Genomic DNA, 25,359 nt, shown 5'->3' with positions numbered 1-25,359 from the left:
AGTGTCCGGCCTCTAACTTGTGATACGCGGCGCGCGTCCGTTGGCGAGGAGAGCGGAATGAGAGTGCTAGCTCCTTCTCCTAACAAGGCTTATGAATGGACGGGAAAATAATTGATTTTTAACTCTTGAAAACCAACAAAATAAGAGGCATAATTTGGGCATCCCATAAAGGGCTATTTATAAAGAAGCAACCTACTAGGGTTTTCCCAAACCCTAGGGGACATGGATTGGGCTAGCCCATTAATCCTAGTCCAACTAGAAATTAAAGTGGCCCAAATTCATTTATAAATATGTGGCCCAAATCTAATTCAAGCCCAAATAATTAATATTTAATATTTGGCCCAAATCTTATTTAGCCCAAATATAATATTTATTATTTAATATTTGACCCAAATCTAATTTAGCTCAAATATTTAATTTAATTTAATATTTGGCCCAAATACTTTATTTGGCCCAAGTATTAAATTAAGCCCAAATTATTAAATTAGAAACTTCTTTCTAATTTAATCATTAAGTTAGAAACTACTTTCTAATTTAATCAATTGCTATTTTAGGAAACCTTTTCCTTTATGATGACCCCTCGTCATATCGACGTCATTATGTCTGTTTGTTCTTTTCCCGTGAGAACCTACGATGGCACAACTTCTTGTCGAAGTGTCCCACTTAACCATACGTCCGCTTTCCTAGTTTAAGCCAGGGACCGTGCCTATTGCGTATGACTCATTAGGCTCCCGAATATGTTGGCAATGTGTCGGTACGAACACATAAGACAAGATTGGCCTCTAGCAAGGCATCATGCCTACCCAATTATTCAGAAGGATTCATAATCCGCAAATAACCTTTCACGAGCATGGTTACCGTGTAATTCGATCCTCTCGTCAATGTATCCTATGTGATCTCAAGTTGGCAATGTGTTACTTGATTATGATCACATAAGTCTTTCTTCGGTTATCCGGATATCTACACTTAATAGAAAGTGAATCAATAACTCCTTATTGATCTCTTTCACCATGGCCATGGATTTAAAGTGAATATCCACCGAAGGCGCCTTAGATACTTCATCCTCTATCAAGGGATAGACGAGTCCCATCTTAGTTATGCACCCATCTCCATAAGCCTCACAATATGCCCAACGATCGCCCACGTGCAGCCTTTATCTAGGCCCATCGAAACGATGTCAAAGCATATCGGTCTTCTTATGAGATGACCGTGACAACCTCAGGTCCAAGGATTAGTTACACTCATATCGTATGAGAATTCCATCAACATTTAACCAAAATGGATTCTCATGGCGAGTCATGTCCAGTGACATGTTCTCCAACATTGGTCACCTATGTACTTGTCTAGGCATCCCCATGCCTATGGGTGTGAGTCCCCCATTGCTATCACATAGCAAAAACATAGCACATACAAGTCTTACCACAATTGTCAATGTCCATTCTTGACATTGCTATGACTTGGGACATTTAATGATGTCGAGAAACTGTGATGCATCATCTCACATCTTTATAGATTATTCACAGTATACATCATATAGACTTCTATCTAGTTTCTTTCGGTTATTACAATAATAACAAGAAACTAATAGAATGACTTCTTGTGAATTTGAATAACTCCTTATTCAAATAATAACATGATTACAATTGTCAGTGTACAACATGCCCAATCTGATTGGGTCTAGAGCACCTACACTAACAAGGGATGTTTCGTGCAGGTTCTAATACCCTTTCTGAGTGTAATAGTCTAGTCAAGATCACAATTCGAGGTTTCTTTTTCTAGTATAGGTTCAGTAGGTTCAACAAGCTGATCATCAGGTATTAAAGAATGATCAAGTGAGTTACCTGGTGATTTAGTTGTAGGACTATCTAAACTGTAGTGTTGTCTGGAGCAGGATTAGGGCTTGGCTTGCATAGGAGCAGGGTCTAGTCTTTTCCTTTTTTTTTTTTTTTTTTTTTTCGGTGATAACCTAGGTTCCTAGCTTCGCCCGACTAGTCCTGGGGACAGACGGCCTTCCCTCCCGGTTCGCCTGTCGGGTTAACCCGGATGCAGTTACAACCTATACACACACAGAGCAGGACATTCAGTTCACACCTCCACATGAAACAAATGCCACCACAAGGATTTGATCCCTAATACTCCCTGTGAAACTCCATATGCTTTACCGCTGAGCCATGTCTGAGGGGGCCTAGTCTTTTCCTTCTTAAATACACTTGTAGTGGTTAAGGAGTTTCTAGTGAAGGCTCCTCTGATGTCATACCCAATGAGTCCTTCAAAGTAGTTAGCGGAATTGTGAAGGATGATAACTCAAGAGTTAGTAAGAATAAGGGACTGATCTTTAACTATAGATAGGTTTTGTTCTTGAGAATTGGACTGTCTATAGTAAGGATCAGTTTCTGTAAAAGTCACATCGGCTGACACAAAGAATTTTTTGGAGGGTGGATGATAGCATCGATAGCCTTTTTGAGTAGGTGAATATCCAATGAATATACATTTTAGGGCTTGAGGATCCAATTTTCCTCTGTTAGCAGTTGGGATATGAACGTATGACACACACTCGAATATCTTGGGTTTCCAGTGGTTAGACACATGAACATTGGGAAAGTGTTTGGTTAATAATTGAATTGGACTATGGAACTCAAGAGATTGTGAGGGCAGTTTGCTAATTAGGAAGGTAGCTGTTAGAGCTGCTTCTTCCCAATAATATTTAGGAACATTATGGTGGAATAAAAGAGCTCTTATAACAGTTAGGAGATGGCTATTCTTCTTCTCAGCCACTCCATTCTGTTGAGGGGTGTAAGGGTAGGAAGACTCATGCATAATGCCTTGCTGTTGGAAGAAAACATACAGGGTTTGATTAAAAATATCCTTGGCATTATTAGACCTAAATATTTTTATTTCTACCCAAAAAATTGGTTCTTGACCATGTTGTAGAATATAGGAAATACTTTACCTACCTCATATTTTGTTTTCAACAAATATAACCATGCCACCCTGTTGAAGAGATTACTTGAGCGCCTATTTCTGTTAGAATAATTAGTTGTTATTCTGTTATGTTTTTATCTAATATAGGCGATTAGTTTGCTGTATTAATTGTTCTGTTAGTAGTTAGGTGTGTCTGTATATAAGCTTAGCGAGCTTCATTATAAGGTGCTGAAAATATTTTTTTTCATCTTTTGAGATCGTTCTTTTATTTCTCTTGTGCCCTAGATCTCTCTAAATCTAATCATCTTTACACACCCTTATGCAATCATCCACAAAAATAATAAACCATCGTGCCCCAGAAATATTGGAAACAGATGATGGATCCCAAACATCATTGTGGATTAAAGATAAAGGTAGAGCAGTTTTGTTATTAGATGGAGGAAAAGACACCCTCTTGTGTTTAGCAAACTCACAAACATCATAATGAAAATTTTTAATATCTAGACCTTTAGATTAATCTGAAAACATCACCCTAAGAGTTAGGAAGGAAGGATGGCCTAGTTGATAATGATGCAGCCACAACTGGTCTTTGTTAGACTGAGCTAGACATGACATTAGAGGAAATTTCTCCTTTCTGTCCTGCTCACCTGGCTCCTCAAGGTGGTAAAGTCCAGCCTTGGCCATAGTAAGCCCAATCATCCTCTTCATACTCTGTTCCTGTATCTCACACAGATATGAATGAAAAACAACATTGCAATTAGTGTCCAAAATGAGTTTTTGAATAGAGATGAGGTTGGTAAATAGTTTAGCATGAAGAAAATTTTTAAGGGTGAGATGTTTATTAAGAAAAACATCTCCTTGGCCAGTAACAGTGGTCAAAGAGCCATCTTCTATTGTAATCTTTTTGGACCTAGAACAAGGGTTATAAGTAATAAACACTTGGGAAAAAGGAGTCATGATCAGAGGCTCCAGAGTCTAGGATCCAAGAGTTTTGGTCAATCGTTTTTGAAGCATGTAGGGAAAAAGAAGGAAAGAAGTACCTATGAGAGCAAGAGAGCAAGTACCTTTCTTAGCCTTCTTGTCGAGGGATCCCAAAAAATTCCTCAATCTCTTGATCTTAGCTCTATTTAGCTCTGGTGCCTCTCTTTGTTTTGAATCCTTCTGTTCAAGGAGTTGATGGCCGCTGGCCATGTACACCTGACTTTTCCCTTGGCTTCTTGATGGTCCTCCTTTGGTTGGCCTTCCATCAAGCTTCCAACATTTCTCTATGGTGTGCCTAGGCTTTTTGCAATATGTACACCATAGAGAGTCTTTGTCTATGGCTTTCTTCTCTTCTCTAGGACCTTTATTTTGATTTTGAGCCTTGATGGACACTAAGACAAAGCTTTCCATCGGGGAAGTTTCTAACATAACTCCCCTTCTACCCTCTTCTGCACATACTATGAAAATAACCTCATTCAAGGAAGGCAAATTCTCCTTACCAAGGATTTGTACCCTTACCGCATCAAAATCTATATTGAGGTCGGCTAGGAAGTCATACGTCCTCTCCTTCTCCACAAATCTTTTATGCAAGGCAGCATCCTCACTATACTTCATCTTCAAGCACTGGTAATGATCCAGCTCTTGCCATAGGGTCTACAATAGATTTGTGTACTTTGTAATGGTCCTTGTACCTTGTTTTGTGCTTGCCACTTTGGTCCTTATCTTGTAGATCTATGCTGCATTATAAACCTTGGAGTAGGTAAGCTTGATTGCCTCTCAAATGCCCTTGGTTGTTGTTAAGAACATTACCGTATCACTGATTTTTGAAACCACGGAGTTCCATAACCAGGACATCACCAAGGAATCCTTCTCATCCCATGTTGCAAACGCTGGATCTTCCTCCTTAGGACTCATTCCCAATAAGTGGCTCAACTTCCCTTTAGGAACGTACTGATTAGTTGGGACCGCTTCAAGTAATTCTTACCATTCAACCGGTAGGTAGCTTAAAGATTTTGTAACTCTCCCCCTGACCCTCCAGAGTTGGTTCCAGTAAACGGAATTTCCGTTGTATTGCTAGAATCGATTGAGTCTGGTATAGGGTTTTGAGTAGTAGACATAGTGTCTTGAAAAGAAGATCGATGAAGGCCACAATAATCAGAAGAATAACGTTTATAATCTTATGGCTCTGATACCATGTTAAGAAAAATGTAAAAAATGGCTATCATTCCCTTGAAGGGATAGATAAAAATATATACAAGACTTCCTACCAAATTAGGAAGTTTCTAAGAAACAAAACTAAGAAAGTTTCAAAATCTGATTAGGAAACTTAGGATACAACAAATCATAGGAATATACAACAATCTCTCTTCTAGAAGATACATCCTTGGTTTTAGGAAACAAATATCAATCACTTTCAATCAATCCTAATTACTGCCAATCAATTTTTGTCACAGCGGCTGGCCTAATCTTATCCGAGACTAAGGACAAGATTGGTTGCTTCCTCGTTGATAGTGGTGATTGGACAGTTTTTGTTATGACAAGTATTTGGCAATAGGGTGTTTGGTACAAGATCTTACTCATTTTCCAGTGGCAATGGGGACATCTAGATTAGACAAATCAAATGAGTAAGAATTCAAATGAGTAAGTTTAGAGTTATCTTGAGAGGAATGAAGACCATCATTAGGAGATGCCGACTGTTCAATTGTTGGAAGGATATTCGAATTGATAGTATTTTTCTGAGTTTGTCTTCTAGTATTAAACTGAAGCTCCGGTTTCATATTGCTTTGATCCATTTGTGGCAATTCTCCCCCTGGCTTCGACTCTCTCATGCTTGGCACCTCTGAACTAGACACATCATGTTCATTATGTTTTTGAACACTCGTTTTCTTGGATTTTTTATCAGAGTGGAGTGGAGTGTCAATCACGGTTGGTAGGGGTTCATGGGTTTTTAAGAAAGTATCTCTTTCTACATTATTTTCCAAAAAATTATCTTCTTCTACACTATACTCCCCCTAAAGATGAATTTTGGGAAAACATGTTTGATTTTCAATGAATGACACATCCTTGCTTATATGAGTTTTCTTTGTCACAGGGTTAAAGCACTTTTACCCTTTTTTATTGGGAGTGTAACCCATAAAAACACACTTTTCAGCTGTGGGATCCAATTTGGAGCGAAATATTTGTGGAATGTAAACAAAGCAAGTGCTGCCAAAAACTTTTAAGGGTAACTCTGAGTACAACCGACACATGGGGAAAAACTTTTTTATAGAATGCAAAGGAGTTTTAGAGTTTAAGACATGAGTTAGCATCCTGTTGATGAGATAGGAAGCAGTTAAAAACGCATCGCCCCAAAGGCATTTTTGGACATTCATAGAAAACATAAGAGCCTTAGGTACTTTAAGTAAATGTTTATTTTTGTGTTCTGCAATACCATTTTTTTTTTGTAAAAACTGCAATACCATTTTGTTGGGGGGTTTCATGACATGTTGCTTGATGTAGGATTCTTTTTTCTTTCAAAAATGCCCCCAAACATTCATTAAAATACTCTATTCCATCATCAGATTGAAGAATACAAACTTTTGTGTTGAATTGGGCTTCAATCATGGAAAAAAAATCTTTGAAAATTCTAGTCACGTCAGATTTTTTGGCAAGCAAGTAAACCTAACATAGTCTAGTATGATTATCAATAAACGTTACAAACCATCTTTTGCCAGATAAAGTGGTAATCTTTGAGGGTCCCCAAACATCACTATGAATCAAATAAAATTGTTTTGAAGGGAAGTAGGGTTTTGAAATAAATGTAAGACGATGATCTTTAGACAAATGACAATTTCCGCATTGAAACATAGAAGGATCCACTCCTTTAAACAACTTAAAAAGTAAATGCCTCAAATAAAGAAAACTAGGATGGTCTAGCCTAAGATGCCATTGCATGATTTGATCAGAAATAGGAATCGAATTGAATGTGTACCACTTAATCCGTGATCTTTTTTATGATTGAAGACATCCTCATTAAAATAGTAGAGTCTGTTTATCTCTCTAGCACCGCCAATTGTCTTCCCCAAGTTCTAGTCCTGAAATGTACATTACAAATCAAAGAAGGTAACATGACAAATAAGAGTCTTTTGAGAGTTTACTGACAAACAGAAGATTGTAGGCAAGCTTAGGAACATAAAGTACTGATTTAAGACTAATACTATAGGAGAGTTTAATGAGACCTTTACCTGCAATAGGCCAATGACTACCATTGGCTATTCTTATTTTTTCACTACCAAAACAAAGAATGTACGAATCGAAGAGATGTGATAAATAGTGCCAGAATTATCCAGTCATTTTTAGAGCTCTCTCTCTCTCAATTTCTCTCCCTCCCAATTCTTCTCTCTCTCACTCCCTCCCGTTCTTCTATTCTCCCTCGATTTTTCTCTCAATTCTCCCCCAAATTTCTGCTCATTGAGGAGAAATTGCTTGTCGGATCTTAGGATCCTGACAATTGGTATCAGAGCCGATCATTCCTTGATTGAGAATTCTAGCAGTCTTGGTTGTGAAGGTGAAGCGGGATGGTAGTTTAACAGTGATTGAGGCGAGTGCAGACTCCTTATGCGATTGTTGATCAATGACAATTGCGATCGTAGGCAAATGTTTGACTGAAGCTAGATTACTGATTCAAGCTGTTTCCTATGTGGTCTAACTATGGCCGACGGTACATGGTTGAAGAATTTTGAGTCCCAACTGCAACAGATGAACACGATGGTAATCGATCTTCAATCGCGCATGAATTCGCTGGAAGTTGGAGCCAACAAAAATCACGAGGCGATCCTTGTGATGGATTAGAAAATCGAAACGATGGATCTGAGATTGGAAGCCATGGATCGGAAGCTCCAACAAAGGTTGGATAGTGCTATCAGACAAAAACGCGAGGAGATGAGCAGTCAGATGCGCGTGCAGATGTAGCAATTCATGGTGATGTTTGCAAGGCAGCCTCGAGCAAGTATCTCTCCTAATTTTCCTCCTAGGCAATGGACTGATCTGATCCTTTCAGGATTCGGCCTAGCCCCTAGGGCAACTGGTTCCATAGAATTGGAGATGGTTGCGGTGATTGGATAGAATTTAGAGGAGAGAGTTGTTGGAAGGTAGCAGGAAATACCGACTACACAAAATTAACCGTGTTTTCCTATGCCGAAGCTGGACATTCCGATGTTCAAAGGTCAGAATCCAAGATGGTGGATTTGGTGCTGTGAAAAACTCTTCTCCTTGTACCGCATACCGGAACAACATAGGATCACTCTAGCCTCTACATACTTTAATGATGTGGCAGACTCATGGTTTCAAAGCTAGATCTAGTTGCAATGTAATTACACTTGGACAGATTTTGTTGAAGATTTATTTGGCAGATTTGCAGATAGAAACATGATAGATGTAGTGGAAGAATTTAGTAAACTGAGGTAAGAGAGTTCTGTCCAGAAATATCAAGTGAAGTTTGAGGAATTGAGGTCCTTAATGCTCAATCTCAATACATATCTTACTGAGACGTACTTCGTCTCAAGCTTCATCAATGGCTTAAGTGAAGAATTATGGCCTACAGTCAAGATAATACAACCAAGGACTGTTAAACAGGCTGCGAACAATGCTAGGTTGCAGGAATTAACAGTAGGAGCTTTAGCGAAAAAGAACATAATTCAGTTTAGAGGATTTGAATTAGGCGAAGCACATATGTCCTCAGTTACTAGGAATTTCAACTCTGGGATCAAAAAGGGAAAATGGGTGCAAAAACCTCCCCAGGATCCATCAACTTCACAGAGGGGATAGATGGGACTATGTTTTAAATGTGGAGAAAAATATTCCCCTGGACACAACTATAAAAGGCAATTATTGCAGTTGGAAGGTAGGGAAGAAGAAAAAGAGTTGATAAGAGGAAATAGCAACCATTGATGAGGTTGAAGAAGGGAGAATTTCCTTGCATGCTTTAGAAGGGTGTCCCTCTAATAAAATCATAAAAGTGGAAGGCCAAGCAGAAGGGAGGAAGCTGATGATATTAATTGATAGTGGTAGTGCATAGTTTTCTTAATGAAAACACTGCCAGGGACTTGGGTTGTAAATTGAATAATACTCTTCCTTTGTTGGTCACTATGGCAAATGGAAGTAAAATGTACAGCAATTCCAAGTGTATCGATTTTAGTTGGGCAATGTAAAGGGAGGGATTCATCACTGACCTTCGGCTGTTAAAACTAGGTGAATGTGATATTGTATTAGGAGTGGATTAGATGAGTATATTCAGCCCAATCATATTTGATTTTAACAAATTGGATGTTACCTTTTGTCACAACCCTAAGAGTAAATCCGTAAAGGGATGATAGTAGCCGTTAGTGGTTGATAGATGGGGGTTAAGTGGGTAGGCTATGTGTGCAATAGAAGTTGTTATGATTAGTTTTTTTTTTTTTTTATCAAATGTAAATATATATATAAAGATCAAAATGTACAGTATACACCAGGCATACCCAGGACGACAGAGGCAACAAAACTAAAGCCCCTGAAGAAGAGTCTCATACTGGATCAAAACATGGGGATACAAAGAAAACATAGCTTTGTATACAAAGGTTTAATCCTATATGAAATACTCTCACTACAAGGCTTTAAATTATCAAAAACGCTTCGATTTCTAGCAACCCAAATGTGGTAGACCGTGGCTGCCAAAGCCATCCTTTTAACATGACTCTGCCAAGAAGACCCTCTGGCTTGCCTCTGGATACACTTTAACGCCCTTGACAATGTTGGCATTGTGCGGGAAAGGCCTAGCCAAGCCCTGATCGAGCTCCAAATGTTCGAACTAACATGGCATTGAAAGAAAAGATGTCTTAAAGACTCTTCAGCTATGCCACACATAGGGCATGACCGATCGATATTAAGAAACAAAAGCCTGTCCTTCGTGAGAATTTTTGCCTTGGCACACAGCCACAAAACAAAAGCCTGCTTAGGGATCAGGTTGGACTTCCACACCACTGAGAACCATCTGACTCTCTGACCCTTAGGCCTAAAATAATCATACGTTGCCTTGGACCTGAAAGCCCCATTCTCAATCCAACCCAATATTATGGCCACAACGCCATTGGGGGTTCCTCCATCCTGTAATAAAGAGTCCTTGATACACAACAATTTTTTGAATAAGGATGAGTCATCCTCTTTGCGCTTCCTTTCCCACATGGACCCTATCCCTAAGTACTGGTGGCTAATCCATTTAACCCATAGAGAATCCTTCTTGGAGTGAATGTTCCATAAGATCTTGGATAGCAACCCAGTGTTCCAGCTTTTGAGATCTCTAAGGCCAAGGCCTCCTTCAGTCTTCGGCATACACATGGACCTCCAAGAAACTAATGAAGACTTAGAGTTCCATAAGAAAAGCCTACATAAACGGACAATGTTATCAATCACCGCACCGGGGACATTAAGAATTGAAAGCCAATAACATTCGGTCCCTTGAAGAACAGCCTGGATGAGCTCAGATCTCCCAGTATACGATAAAGAAGAAGTTGTCCATGAACTGATACAATCCGATATTTTATCAATAAGAGGCGCATAAAAGCTCAATCTAAGCTTTTGAGCCGCAAGAGAAAGCCCCAGATACCGGAAGGGCATGCTACCTCTTTGGAAACCCGTAATGCTGAGGATATCCTGTAGATCCTCCCCCTGTAACCCTGCAGTAAAAACGCTAGGCTTCCCCATATTTGCGAACAGACTCGAAGCAGCAACAAAATCTTTAAGGCAATCTATGAGCATTGAAACAGAAATGGGATCCCCCCTTGATATGAGCATAATATCATCAGCAAAAAAGAGGTGAGAAATACAAAGTTTGTTGCACTTGGGATGGAAGTTAAAATCAGGCTGCTTGGCAACAAAATTCAAAGCTCTTGAGAAGTATTCCATGCATAACACAAAAATAAAGGAAGATATTGGGTCTCCTTGCCTGACACCCCTCGCCCCCTTGAAAAAGCCACACAAGGCACCATTGACCACAATCGAATATGAAGGGGACATAATGCACTCCATGACCCAACCAACAAAACGAGAATGAAATCCATGGCCCAACAAAATCTGCCTAATAAAACTCCAATTTATCGAATCATATGCCTTGCTTAAATCCACTTTAAGTAAGCATCTAGGAGAGATTCTCTTGCGGCCATACTTTCTCTATAATTCTTGAACCAGGTGGACATTATCTGCTATGCTCCTACCTTTAACAAAAGCGGCTTGAGCCTGGTCAATAATCGACCCAAGAATAGGAACCATCTTGGCCGCCAAAACCTTAGATATGACCTTATACAACACATTGCAACAAGAGATAGGCCTATAATCAGTCACAAGCGATGCATGGGAATTTTTAGGAATGAGCACAACAACTGTATGATTAATCTGTTTTAAAAGCGAGCCTGAGCTAAAGAACTCCTTAACTGCTTGGCATAATTGATTTCCCACAACATTCTAGGCTTTCTTGAAAAAACATGAAGAGTATCCATCCGACCCAAGGGCCTTGTCATCCCCAATATCAAAGAGGGCCAACTTGATTTCCTGATCCGAGGGATCATTAATCATCCTATCTGCTTGCATCTGGGATAACATAGGACCATAACACAGGATGTCCATGGAAATAGGCTCACACAGGGAGGAAGAACCCAAGAAGCCCTTAAAGTACCTAACGAACTCCTCAGCAACCTGCTCTGAGGAAGAAGTGGCCTCCCCATCGGCCTTTAAAACCATAGGAATGAAATTGCGCCTGGCATTCCTCTTCACAATACCATGAAAGAACTTAGTGCTCCTATCACTAAGTCTCGTATAATCACATTTGGTTTTCTGCCAGTAGAACATCCTTCAGCATCCAAGAGAAGAAAGACCCTCTTACGTAGACTTACCACCTTCCTCTGAGCTTCACTATCATGTGGCCGATTTTGAACAATCAGCTGAGCGTCCTCAAGATCCTTTTTAGCCATCTCGGCCCTAACGGAAATGTGACTAAAATGCTTAACATTCAGCATTTTAAGAAGACCCTTAAGCTGCTTCAGCTTCATGCAAAAAGTGAACTGGCTTGAACCATGTAAATCACCTTCCCAACTCTCACGAACAGTGGGCAGAAACTGATCGTGCTCGGACCACATATTAAAGAACTTAAAGGAACTTCTGGGAATACTCCTTTGTTGAAAAAGAGAAACCACAGCAGGGGAGTGATCCGATAAGCAACCTGATGGAAAGAACGTGGCCTGGCCTTCAAACCCCTGAATATGCCAACAATTGTTGATGAGCACTCTATCAAGCTTGGAGCACACTGAATTGTTTGTCCAAGTAAAGAAACAGCCTGAGGAAGTCATGTCCGATAAACCAACCAAAAGACAACACTCCAAAAAAATTTTAATCTCATAAAAATTTACTGCACATCCATTAATCTTCTCATTGTCCTTCAACACAGAATTAAAATCCCCTAAAAGCATCCAGCGCCCCTCATAATGCCGAGCAAAGTCAGAAAGATTACACCAAAGTTGCCTCCTGGTTGTGATAGTATAAAAAACATACACATAACTTAGATGAAAAACAACTGAAGAAATCTTACATTTAACCTTGCAATGGATGACCTGAGGCGTAATCTCCATGGGAGTGACCTCCACAGTAAAAGGGTTCCAAAGAATCAAAATCCGCCTGCCCCCATGCGAATCAAAATTATTAGCTTGCTCCCAGTCCTTAAACTTGAATTTGAGAACTTGCGAAAGCTTCTCATGGTTGAGCTTGGTTTCCAACACACCCATAATGTCCACATGCCGCATCTTCATGAAACTTTGCAGCCTTATTTTCTTCAGGGGCATATTAAAATCCTTGATGTTCCAGCTGGAGATCTTCATGGTGGTGAAGGAAGGGTTTGACCGCCCTTCATTCTGTTAGATTTGATTGGTGGAAGATCCTGTCTCCATGCATGACTCTTTTTGGCATTCTCTACATGAGGTTTGCTTCCAATCATCTTCTTGGATGCAAGCGACTTGTTGCTCCCCCCACCTCCTTCATCATCATCAACCTTCTTGTTCCTCTTGTAGGTGACCATTTGGAAATGCCCCTCTTTGTCCAGGACAAGGGCAATCACACATGGCTGAACATCAATGGATACCTTTTGCTTCCCATCCCTTAAACGAACCACCTTTCCAGGTTGTTTGCTAGGCCCTGGCTCACAATCCCTTTGGTTTTGATGCTCCATCACAGGCATCATCTGAGGTTCCAACGGCCCATCATCATTAACCTTACCAGGGTCCTTCCGAGAACCCTCATTAACAACATGGTCCGACATCTTCTCATTCTCCTGCGGAACCTGCTCCTTGCTTTTGCATGAACCCTTTGAGTGACCCAGCACTCTGCTTTCCACACAAAATTTAGGTTCAAACTCATAGATTACATGTTGGTCTCTATATTTCCCCGCAGTGAGATTAATCCGAACATTCTAAGTTAGCTCTCTTGTTGCATCAACTTCCACCAGCACTCTAGCGAATGAAATTCTCTCTAGTGTGGCCGTCATTTTATCCGTGGCAATGGTTGCTAGAGGCTCTATATAAGAGACCTATGGCAGTAAGACATGGATCATGAGAATAATGACAAGTCTTCTCTTTCAATTCTCTCTCGCTCTGTATTTCTCTCTCTTTCTCATTCTATCCGTTCTTTCTAAATTCATGTCTCATTCTATCTATTCTTTCTAAATTCATGTCTTCTTTGTGGAATTCAGTCCGAATTCCTTCAATTGTCCAGCCCACAATCTGAGGGCTTGACACCTTTGGGAAGGAAGGAAAGAAGATGACTCTTACTGGCTTGGAGAAGGGAGCATGTAAACTGTTGATAGGGAAGAAATTGCAAAATCTTTTCAAGATTGCTCCATATCAGTTGTGGAAGAGAAGAAACAGACAGGGCTGATATTAGGGAGCTGGAAGTCCACAAATAAAGGAAGTCATTGTATTTCTTGAGGATAAGAAATTCAGGGGGGGGGGAGGGGGAGAGGGGGGTGATTGTCAGGAACCCTAATGTTCTATAAAGGGATTCCCTATTCTTTTTCTTATTTTTTATATGGCAGTTAGTGGGTGATTGTACCTTTAGGTGGTTGTTTGGGTTGTACCTTGTAAATTGGCTTGGCGCCAACCAAACACTACCTTAGGACTAGTACATAAGCAACTATCTAGTCATTTTCAAATCTCTCACACTCAATTTCTCTCCCTTAATTCTTCTTTCTCTCGCTCCCTCCTGTTCTTCTATTCTCCCTCCATTCTTCTCTCAATTCTACCCAAATTTTTGCCCTAATTTCCATTCATCAAGGAGAAATTGCTCCCTCATATTCTTCTATTCTCCCTTCATTTTTCTCTCAATTCTACCCGAATTTTTGCCCTAATTTCCATTCATCGAGGAGAAATTGCTTGTTGAATCTTAGGATCTTGATAGAAGGCATCTATAAGGAGTGGGATTGGATAGAAAGTAGAGACCATTTTTTCCTTTGGCATTGCCAATCATCTTCCTCGAAAACAAGTCCTAAAAAATACAGGAAAAATAGGAGAACTTAACGACATAGTTCATATCTCTAGTCAACTTACTAATTGATATCAGATTGCAGTTAATGTTAGGGACATGTAGAACAGACAACAGTGTTAATCTTGGCAATTTAATATCTCCTTTACTAGCCATTCTAGTCAAACTGCCATCTGCTACTACAACTTGGGCATTATCACTACATTTCTCATAGGTAGAAAATAGGGAGGAACAATTGGTCATGTGATCTGATGTTCCTGAATCTATAATTCACATATTTTCAGAATTTCGGTGAGATAACAAGGAGAAGTGTAGGTTCAGGTTCTTTAGATACCTTGGATTGGGATAATAGAGTTTTTAAAATCTCCATTTGTTCTACAGTAAATGGAGGAGAATTGGTAAGTTTCTCATTTGCAGGTAATGATTCGGTAACATGGGCCAGTTTAGGTTGGTCACTTTGATTCTAGCTTCCAATTGGTAGGTTTACCATGATGTTTCCAACAAGTCTCCCTGGTGTGATTAGGTTTATTGTAGTAATCACACCTTAGGTGCTTGTCTTTACTCTTCTAATTTTTTTGTTGAGGTGGACCAATTTGATGTACTGCCAAAGTAGAATTTTGAATACCTATGTTTGGAGTTTGATGTGATGAGTTGTTAAGCATCACTTTCTTACGGCTTTCCTCTCTTCTAATTTTAGCAAAGGCCTCACGAATAGAGGGAAAACCTTTAGAAACTAGGAGTTGGCCAAGTACTTCATCTAAGTCCTTGTTGAGTCCATGCAAAAAATCAAACATTCGTTCCTTCTCACGCATCTTGACATATTTGGCAATATCTTTTGAACAGTGCCAATTTATGTCATAGAATAGATCCGTTTCCTACCACAATTCTGTTAAGACATTGTAATAATCAATAATTGACATATTACCTTGTTGAGTAGTCCTGATGGTCAATCAAATCTCAAATCATTGTGAGTTGTTTTTGAGGTCTGAATATATTTCTTGCACAACTGTCCAAATATCCTTTGCAATTTTGTAAAGCAGGTGTGTCCTTCCTATCTTTGGCTCCATGGAATTGATGAACCAAGTCATCATAATTGAATTCTCAACATCCTAGGTTGAGTAGTGAGGAGGTGTTGTTGGAGGCATGGGAAGTAAGCCATCAAGATATCCTACCTTTCCTTTACCCTTCATAATCGACAAGACTAATTGAAACCATTCTTGAAAATTAGTCCCATTCAATCTGTGTTGGGTGATTTGAAGGGAATGGAAATCAAGGTTTGAGGGGATGGAAGGCATAGATTGAGATGGATTATTAAAGATGGCAGAAGGGTTGCCGGAAGAGGAGGTGTTATTCGCCATAAGAATAGGAACTGGTAAGTATAGTTAATTAACTGGACAGGAAGGAATCGACTAGTAGAGTTGTTGGCTCTATACCATGAACACATAAGAAATAAGCTAATTGAAGCAACTTACTTGAGTAACATAGAAATTTTACTCTACTAATGTGGATACTTACTCGAGTAAATAAGAGAGATTACTCGAGCAAGTAGAAAAATTAGTCGAGTAACTTAGAAAGATTACTTGAGTAAGTAGAAGGCTTACTCGAGTAACATAGAAAGATTACTCGAGTAGAGGAAGGCTTACTCGATTGAATGGAAACCTTATTCAATCTTTTATTGAACTTACGAATGGAATATATATATACAAAAATTCTTCTACAATATCTTCTAAAAATTAGAGAACAAATTTTGAATGAACTTTAGAAGATAAAGTTTATCAACTAAAGTTGGAATTATCTCTTTGAAAAATTGCTGCCTCCTTTTTTATCAGAACCTTACCTCCTTATCACTTTATTTTTGTAATATTCTCTTATCTCCAACCAAACTTATCACTTAGTCTCATTCATGAGAGAAATATCAGGATTTGATTTCCAACACTTATCAATTTATTCTCGGTATTCCAACAATATCAGAGTAGGCAAAGGCCTTGAGTTTAAATCTCACCGCTAACCCAATATTAAAATTGTAGCACGTGGTTGGACCAATTGTTAGTGAAGCCTGACCAAATGCAAGGGGGCGTGTTGAGAGTAAAATTATAGTATAAAATAGTGGCGGAGCCATGTTATGGCTAGCTGGGGCCTTGGCCTTAGTTGACTTTTCTGTTTTTATTTTTTATATATATTATTATAGATAATTATAATTTGGCCATATCTAAAATTATAATTTGCCCCGGACTAAAAATCTATCTTGGCTTCACCACTAGTATAAAAGATAAAGTTGTCCCTCTATATAACAACTTAAGCTTTGGTGTAACTAAAATATAACTATCTCAAATTAAGTTTATTGATAATCCTTGATTCGGGTCCACGTCTAGCCCCCTAATCTTGCTTACCTAAAAAATATGTTAGGGAGAGTAGTGAGTTTAAAGGCCACTAAAGGTTACCTTGTATAGTAGATCCATACAAAAAATAAAGAATTTCATACGTATATAGTAAAACAAAATTTCAATTCAAAAACTCACTAGTATTCCCCATGCAACAAGTGTCATCAATACAATCAAATCACATGGTGTAGCTACAATTTTCCACAATGCATAAAACATTAATTAACCAAGGGAACCACATATCATTCCATAATCAATTCAAATATCAATAAATATTAATGGGCAGTATAGCCTCGAATGAAATCAATGTATAAGAGGACCCAATAACCTCCTTAGAATCCACCCCCCAATGCAAAGTGGAGCATGACAAAATAATGACTTCATCTCCACCCATTGAGAAACTAAAATGGTACCATATAGATAGTCAAATTTTAGTTTCCAAAAACCCCTAGACTTTTCCCGGTGGTTCCATAATAGTTTAAAAACAACATGTTAGCACCATAAGTATTCTTTTCAAAATGATTTGATAAATCACCATTCTCAATTTATTTTCGAATCAACAATTCATTTATATCAAGTAACATAATTGAGAACATATATCATGTTGAAACAACTTTTCAATCAAGCATGTGAATAATTTTTGGAAATACTATGTTATGACCCCGAGGATGTAATAGTAATTGTAGAATAGATGTATTTCTTTCTTGTTATACTTTGTTGCTTTCTCTATTTGTACCTTTCAGTTGTATTATAATTGAAAGTCTAGTAAGCCTATAAATAGGCTAAAACATAGAGGATTAGGATTGTTGAATGATAATAGAAATCTATTTCTCTCTCAACTTCTCTGATTCTTTCCCAATTCTCTCTGTTCTCTCTCTCTTGGTTCTTTCTGCTCTAATTCTCCCTGATATTTCTCTGTTCTTCTGATTTCTCCCTTCTTTTGTATTCTATCTTCCCCGATTTCTTCCAAATTCCATTCTTAACCTAGGTTCATGACATACTAGTACAAGAATAACCTTTATAGAGAAAATCCACAATTATCCATCAACTTTGCTTCTCATTAATTCTCACAGTTCAAAAGTTTAATGATTTAATAATCTTCTAAGCTTGTATGTATAAGCCCCTTAGGTTTGATCCAAATCCCTTTTGGTTTTGGATTCAATTTTCTCTTTGATTTTCAATTCCATAATAATTAATCCTAATCCTTATCAAATCATGTTAAGATAATATCCATATATGTTTCTGATTTCTCTAATTTATCCCTTTGAGTCAATCCTATTCGTTCTTAAATTCTTTTCCTATAATTTTTTTCATATATATTAGGGTAAATTATATGAAACCCTCCTGCACTTAGGGTCATGTGCAACTTACCCTCCTATGCTTTTGATTGCATAAAAAAACCTCCTTGCACTTTCAAAATGTTGCAATCAGCCACAATTTGTTATTATTTTACATAATTTTATGCAATCTATTGGTTGATTAATGCAAAATTTTATATTTTTTGATATATTGAAATTATATATTTAGAATTTTGTATTTTGTATGTAGATTATTGTACAAAATTATGTAAAATAACAACAAATTATGGTTAATTGCAACATTTTGAAAGTGCGAGGGGGGTTTTTTGATGCAATCGAAAGCACAGGGGGTAAGTTGCACATGACCCTAAGTGTAGGGGGGTTTCATATAATTTACCCTATATATTATGATATTTCTTTATTTATCCCAGACTTAATCATGTTTAATTCAAGATTCAAGCCCCATTTAAATCCCTTCACAACTAGGATAATCGCTCTTATCTCAATCTCAATTCATAATCTGAATTCAGCTCCATTTTTTTTTAAAACTTTAAATTATCCTAATCTACAATGGCTTTAGAAATCCTATTTCCTCTTGGATTTGGGTTTCCTTCCTATTTGTCTCTTTGTAAAAATTTGGGTGTTACAATAGATCTCCCTCCCTTCTCTCTTTACTTTTCTTTAGTATTGAATCCCAATTCAAAACCCTACCAATTGTTGTTGGGGTTTCTTGAACCCCCTTGCAAGATCAAACCAAGCCACAATGTGACTCGAGTTCACTGGCAACCATTGGTGGTGGCCAGCTGCCATTGCCAACCACCACCAGTGTTTATTATTATTATTTTTTTAAATTTTTCTAGAGATTAGAATGAGAGGACAAAGAAAGAAATGAGAGAAAAATCAGGGTAAAATGGTTAATTCACTCCATTTTTTAATGGTAGGGGTGGTCTTTATAGACTCCTAAAATGGAGGGAAGGCGCCTTGAATTCAACGAGCCTTAGGGGAGGTCAATTTAATTTACCTTAATTTTTATCATGCTAAAATATAATGAATTATTTTTGGCATTAATATTGTTGAAATTAACAATTTATAATGAAGTACTACTGATGGAGAGAAATCAATATTGTTTTAGTTTGATAATTAAGTTTGAACTTATTTTTTTAAATCTATGATGTGGCTCTTACTTGTAAAATGATGGGCCCAACTTCAAAGACTCATGTTTCTCACATCTTTGAGAAGTGTCCAAGAGATTGCAAGATAGCCTTTTAGGAAGAGGGTGCAATTGCCTTGCATATGCAAGCCAAACAATCTTCTGTTATAGGCAAAATGCACTTGCTTCTGTTGCCTACATATGATTGATAGTTTTTATCGGAATCTATTTGTTCGTTTTTGACATGTGAATGGTTATGTACTTGCGTTTTTATTTTATCATGTTTGGCTCTATCCCTCAACTATAATTGGCCTGCTAAAGGTTGACTTATTAAATCATATGAATTGTGTGATTTACAATTTGCCTTCTCCTATGAGACATAACTACAGAAAGCTATTTAATCAATGATTTAACTTGAATTTACTATAATTGTCATATTTGATACTTTAAATGATGGCCAAAAATACTATTTTTGAGAATGGACTCCCTTTGATGTAATATTCTATTGGTCTTGTTGTATAGATAAATGACTATTATGAGTTCCCTTTGCAACTTGATCTTGATCGAGAGAATGGGAAGTACTTGTCACCTGATGCCAATAGGAGAATTCGTAACCTCTACATGCTTCACAGGTACTAGAAATGTTCACTTATGCTCTCTATTTATGTACCTCAATAACTAGCTAAAATTTATTGCACTCTCAGATTTTCCTACTCCCTGTTTAGTGTAATTGTTTCTAGTTCTTATGATGAACAATAGTTATTATCTTTGTTAACGATTATTCACGACAACCTTGCAGCCGCCAGCCTATATCTTCTCTATCTTTGATGAAAATTAATTCTTTCCTATTTTTCTTTTCCTAATTTATTCCCATAATTTGGGATAGGATTGATTGATCTGAATCCTTTATTTAGGAATCAATTCCTTTGATTTAGGATCTGCACTCTTTCTTAGAAAGTGCAGCCCATTGTATATTGTTGGAAAAATTAAAAAGTTGAAATCTTGATAGCCGAAAACCAAGTGATAAGGTTGTTGGGATATTTTCAAAACCATTTAAGGTTGCATGTGTGAATAATACAACCTTACCAATAACCGAGAAAATTCCTTTATCTTTAAGGTAAGAAACTTAGATTGATCCCTTCTAAACCTTTTAGTAGAGGCACTAGGACCAAGCCCAAGCCAGCACCACCAATCCCTAGTAAAAAACACATTCATTCGATAGCTCCTAAGGCATTTGAAAAAGACTATCAAGAAAGTGGATACAGGTTAGCTATCATAGCTAGGGAATCCCCTTTAATTTCCTCTAGGAGTTTGGAGCTTGCATATAACAACTCTATTAATAGGTCTACTGGGAAAGTCCTTTTGAGATTGTTCATGGTTACTCCTCTCGAACTCCTATTGATCTTGTATCGTTACCCCCAAATGCCCAAATTTCTGGACCTATTGAAAATTTTACCCACCACATCCATGATCTTCATGTTGAGATTAGAAGGATAATTGCAATGAGCAATGTTGACTATAAACTTGCTTTTGATATACGTCATGGGGCTCGAGAATTTATCGAAGGTGACTATGTCATGATTCATATTCACCCCGAGCGCTTCCCTAAACATTCCTTAAAGAAACTACATGCTTGAGCTAGTGGCCCCTTTCCTATCATTCGAAAACTGGGACCAAATGCTTATTTACTTTACTTACCTAATAATATGTATATTAGTCATGTTTTCAATGTGGAAGATTTAACTCCTTACCAGGGCACATTTGAGCCTCCTTTCGTGCCAATTAGTGTTCCTATAGGTCACCAGGTTCCTTGTATGTCACGTATATAGCAACAAAAGGATGTGATTGATGTTATGATTAACGATGAGATTGTGGCTTCTTCTCGTGGTGGTGGTCATCACTGTTTTCTTGTCAAATGGAAAGATCGACTAGATTTTGATAACACTTGGATTATTGAAGAGGATTTTAGAGTGGTATTTATAGTCCAACTCGTTAGAGTTAGTTCTTTTAAACTGGGGGGAGAATGATGAAGATCATAGAGACAAATATTTCAGGAAATAATATTTTAGGTGTAAAAGTAGAAATTAATATTGTTTTATTAATTTTTTTATTTTAATTTGTTTCTTAGTTACTTTTAGTTTCTTTTGTCCTAGAATCCTAATTAGATTAGGATTATCTTTATTAGATTAATTACTGTAAAGAGAGAAAAATATTCTATATTTTCTATATATTGTAGAGAGACATTACACCATTATATATACATTCTAGATCCTAGGATTGTGCCTAGGATATTCTACTTTTATATTTACAGAGTTAACTATCCTACATATTCTATTATTACAATATTGAATGCTCTAGCTGTCTAGTTTCTATATATAGTTTCTATAGATAACACTCCTTCTCAAGGTGGAGCATAAATGTTAATCATTCCCAGCTTATTACATAGATAGTCAATTCTAAAACCATTCAATACTTTTGTGAATGTATCACCTAGTTGTTCGCCTGTCTTCATATGACTAGTTGATGTGATGTTTTCCTGGATCTTTTCTCAGATGAAATGACAATCAACTTCAATGTGTTTGGTTCTCTCGTGGAAAATTTGATTTGATGCAATATGAAGAGCAGTTTGATTATCACACCATAACTTCATAGGTAGAGAGTTGCTCAATCCAATTTCACTCATCAATTGATAGATCCACACAAGTTCACATGTTGACTGTGTCGTTGCTTGATATTCTGATTCTGCACCAGACAAACATTCAATATTAGAGTGCCCATGATTTTTATATAATATGCCATGTCTTGGGGCTCCTTTGAGATAGCACAAAATCCGCTCTAAAGCAGTCTAATGAACCATTATGGGAGAGGACCTAAATTGACTTACAATGCTAATAGGATAAACGATATTAGGACGAGTCACAGTTAGATAGTTCAGTTTCCCAACCAATCTTCTATACATTTCAAGATTTTCAAACAACTTTCCTCCATTTACTGTAAGTTGCAAGTTTGTAATCATTGGCGCACTACATGGTTTGACTCCTAACTTCCCTATTTCAGTCAAAAGATCAAGGACATATTTACGTTGGGAGAGAAATACACCTTTTTTAGATCTCGTTACTTCAATTCCCAAGAAATGTTTTAACTCTCCCAAGTCCTTGGTTTGGAATCACAACTGGATGAAGGACTAAGAGCTATATTGCTTGCATTATCACTCCCTATGATAACAATATCATCAACGTATATGAGTAACAATATTATACCAGCCTTTGATTGTTGATAAAACACAAAATGATCACAAGAACTTTTTTAAGTCCAAACTCTTGAACTACCGCGTTAAACTGCCCAAACCAAACACGAGGATTCTATTTTAAACCATAAACAGATTTTCGAAGTTTACAGACCTTTCCTGACTCCCTCTAAGCAACAAAACCAAGTGGTTGCTCCATATAGACTTCCTCTTGTAAATCACCATGAAGAAAAAGCATTATGAATTGATAAAAAGGCCAATCATTAGTAGCTACCAAAGAGACAAATAAGCGAACAAAAGCAAGTTTAGCCAGTAAAGAAAAAGTATCATAATAATCAACACCATACATCTGAGCATACCCTTTAGCAACTAGACGGGCTTTAAGCCGAGCCATATAACCCTCAGGATTAACCTTGACAACAAATATTCATTTTCATCCAATAGCTGTCTTCTCAGGAGGTAAAGGAACAAGATCCCAAGTACCATTCTCACCCAAGGCTCGCATCTCATCAACCATAGTCGTACGATAACCAAGGTGAGAGAGAGCTTCAGATAAACATTTAGGAATCGTGACAGAATCTAAAGATGAAATAAAGCATTGAAGGAAAGGAGATAAATGTGTAAAAGAAGATATAGGATGAGTACATTGGCGTTTATCTTTGTGAAGAGCGATGGGAAGATCAAGGCTCAAATCAGTAGATGGAAGAACCGGGGTAGTAGTGGATGTAGGAGGATTCACAGACGAAGAAGAAGTTGGTGGAGGATGTGAAGTAGACTGAGCCCTACAAGAATACACTTGAAGAATAGGTGGGTTAGGAGACATAGGTAGAGCAACGCGAGTAGTCACAGTGTAGACCAAGATGTCATAATCCCCATGGGAATACTCATGATTAGTGGAGATAAGGAAGAAGGGAAAGGTCTCAATGATAGTAACATCAGCAGAGACCAAGTACCGACCAGGAGTAGGAGAAAAACAGTAATACCCTTTCTGAGTATGGGAGTATTCAAGAAAAACACACTTGAGAGATTTGGGGTCCAACTTAGACAAGTAAGGATAGACATCACGGAAAAAACAAGTGTAACCAAAGACACGAGGTTCAATAGGGAAGAGAGATTGAGAAGGAAATAAGAAAGAGTAGGGAATATTCCCCCCAAGGACAAACAAAGGCATGCGGTTAATCAAGAAGCAAGTAGTAGAGATTGCATCAGCCCAAAATGGTTTAGGAACTTTCATGTGGAAAAGAAGAGCTCGAACAATTTCCAAGAGATGTCTATTTTTTCTTTCGGCAACATCATTTTGGGGTGGGGTATCAACACAAGATGATTCATGAAGAATGCCATGTGGTGAGAGAAAAGTGGTAAATTAGGTAGAAATATATTTAGTGGCATTATCGCTACGTAAAACACGCACATTAGTATAAACTGTGTTTGGATCTTAGCAAGGAAGGAATGAAATATAGAAAATAATTCAGAGCGAGTTTTCATTAAATAGAGCCACGTAACACGAGAATAATCGTCAACGAAGGTTACAAAATACCGATATCCAGACTTGGAAGGTACAAGACAAGGACCCCAAACATCGAAATGGACTAACGTAAAAGGAGACGAATTGCGTTTATTAATTCAAGGGGAGTAAGACATATAGTGGTGTTTTGTAAATTGACAAGACTCACATTCTAAATGAGATAAAGAAGACAAATGAGGAGACATCTTCTTCAACAAGGAGGGATGTCCCGGACGACATTGGAAATCTAGTGGAGAGAGGATACTTGAGCAAGTGGCTGGTTGTGGGACTAGTGGGGTAGCAATAGTGTCAAGGAGATATATAGACCACTGGACTCATATCCTTTACCAATAATCTTCTTCGTCGTAAGATCCCAAAAGACACAATGGGTAGGAAAAAATGAGACACAACAATTAAGGACACAAGTGAGCTTACTAATAGAGAGTAAATTAAAAGAGAAATTAGGTAGGCATAAAACAGATGACAATGAAAGAGATGGAGTAGGATAGGTAAGCCCAGAACCTATTACAGACGCAATGGACCCATTAGCCAATGTCACATTTGGGAATCAAAGGATGAAAGAATACTTGGGTCACTCGTCATATGATTTGTAGTATCGAAATCAATGACCCATTTGGCAGAGGATGACATAAGACATGTAGTAGGATTACCTGAGCTATCACCAATGGCTGTCGAGGTGTTGATAGATGATTTGGAGGCCTGGTATTGGGTAAAACGAGCGTATTCATTGGCAGAATTCAGAACTGTTTGTTCAGAAGGTGAAGTGCTCTTATCATGAGCAGCAGTTTTGGCAACTTGCAGCTATGAGGTTTTCGATGAAGTTTCTAGCAGGTATGTTTAGTGTGACTAACCTTACTGCAGTGATAACACGAAGGTTTGCTGCTACTATCAAAACCGCGACCCCCCACTGCCACTAGTATCACCATTGTGCCTCCCTTCGCGACCACTCCAACCACCTTTTTCACCACGATGTTCATTTGCAGTCCAATTATTGTAACTTACGAAAGCAAAATTGGTACCTAGAGGGAGATGAGAATTTTTTGCTAGTAGAATCCTAGTAAAATATCATGGAGCTATCTAAGCTTCTGGCTAGATAAAATTTGCATTCGAGCAGCATCAAATTCTTTTGGTAATCTTGCCAGAAAACTCATAACAGCCACCTGTTTCGCGCTGAGACTACTGCGTATTTACATTGGTGCTAAATGGAAGAAGAGAATTCAACTCTTCATACACTCGTTTGAAGTCCATAAAATATTTCGTAAGGGTCCTATCCTGTTTCTCTGGGTGGTAAAACTCCTTTCATACATCATAGATGCGAGAGA

At 38.0% G+C, this 25,359-nt stretch overlaps 1 protein-coding gene across 1 annotated transcript in view; it reads left to right on the top strand.

The window, feature by feature from the left end:
* Window positions 1-25,359, top strand: part of LOC127806783 (ubiquitin C-terminal hydrolase 12-like) — a 120,443-nt gene that overhangs the window by 50,788 nt on the left and 44,296 nt on the right. Inside the window, exon 9 of the mRNA XM_052344300.1 lies at window positions 19,788-19,897. Within this exon, the coding sequence (XP_052200260.1) occupies window positions 19,788-19,897 (110 nt within the window). The remainder of the gene's footprint in view (window positions 1-19,787; window positions 19,898-25,359) is intronic.

Source organism: Diospyros lotus, chromosome 1, assembly GCF_014633365.1.
Source record: "Diospyros lotus cultivar Yz01 chromosome 1, ASM1463336v1, whole genome shotgun sequence".
NCBI lineage: Eukaryota > Viridiplantae > Streptophyta > Magnoliopsida > Ericales > Ebenaceae > Diospyros > Diospyros lotus.
The sequence above is the reverse complement of the archived record's forward strand: the minus strand, read 5'-3'. Positions and strand labels throughout refer to the sequence as shown.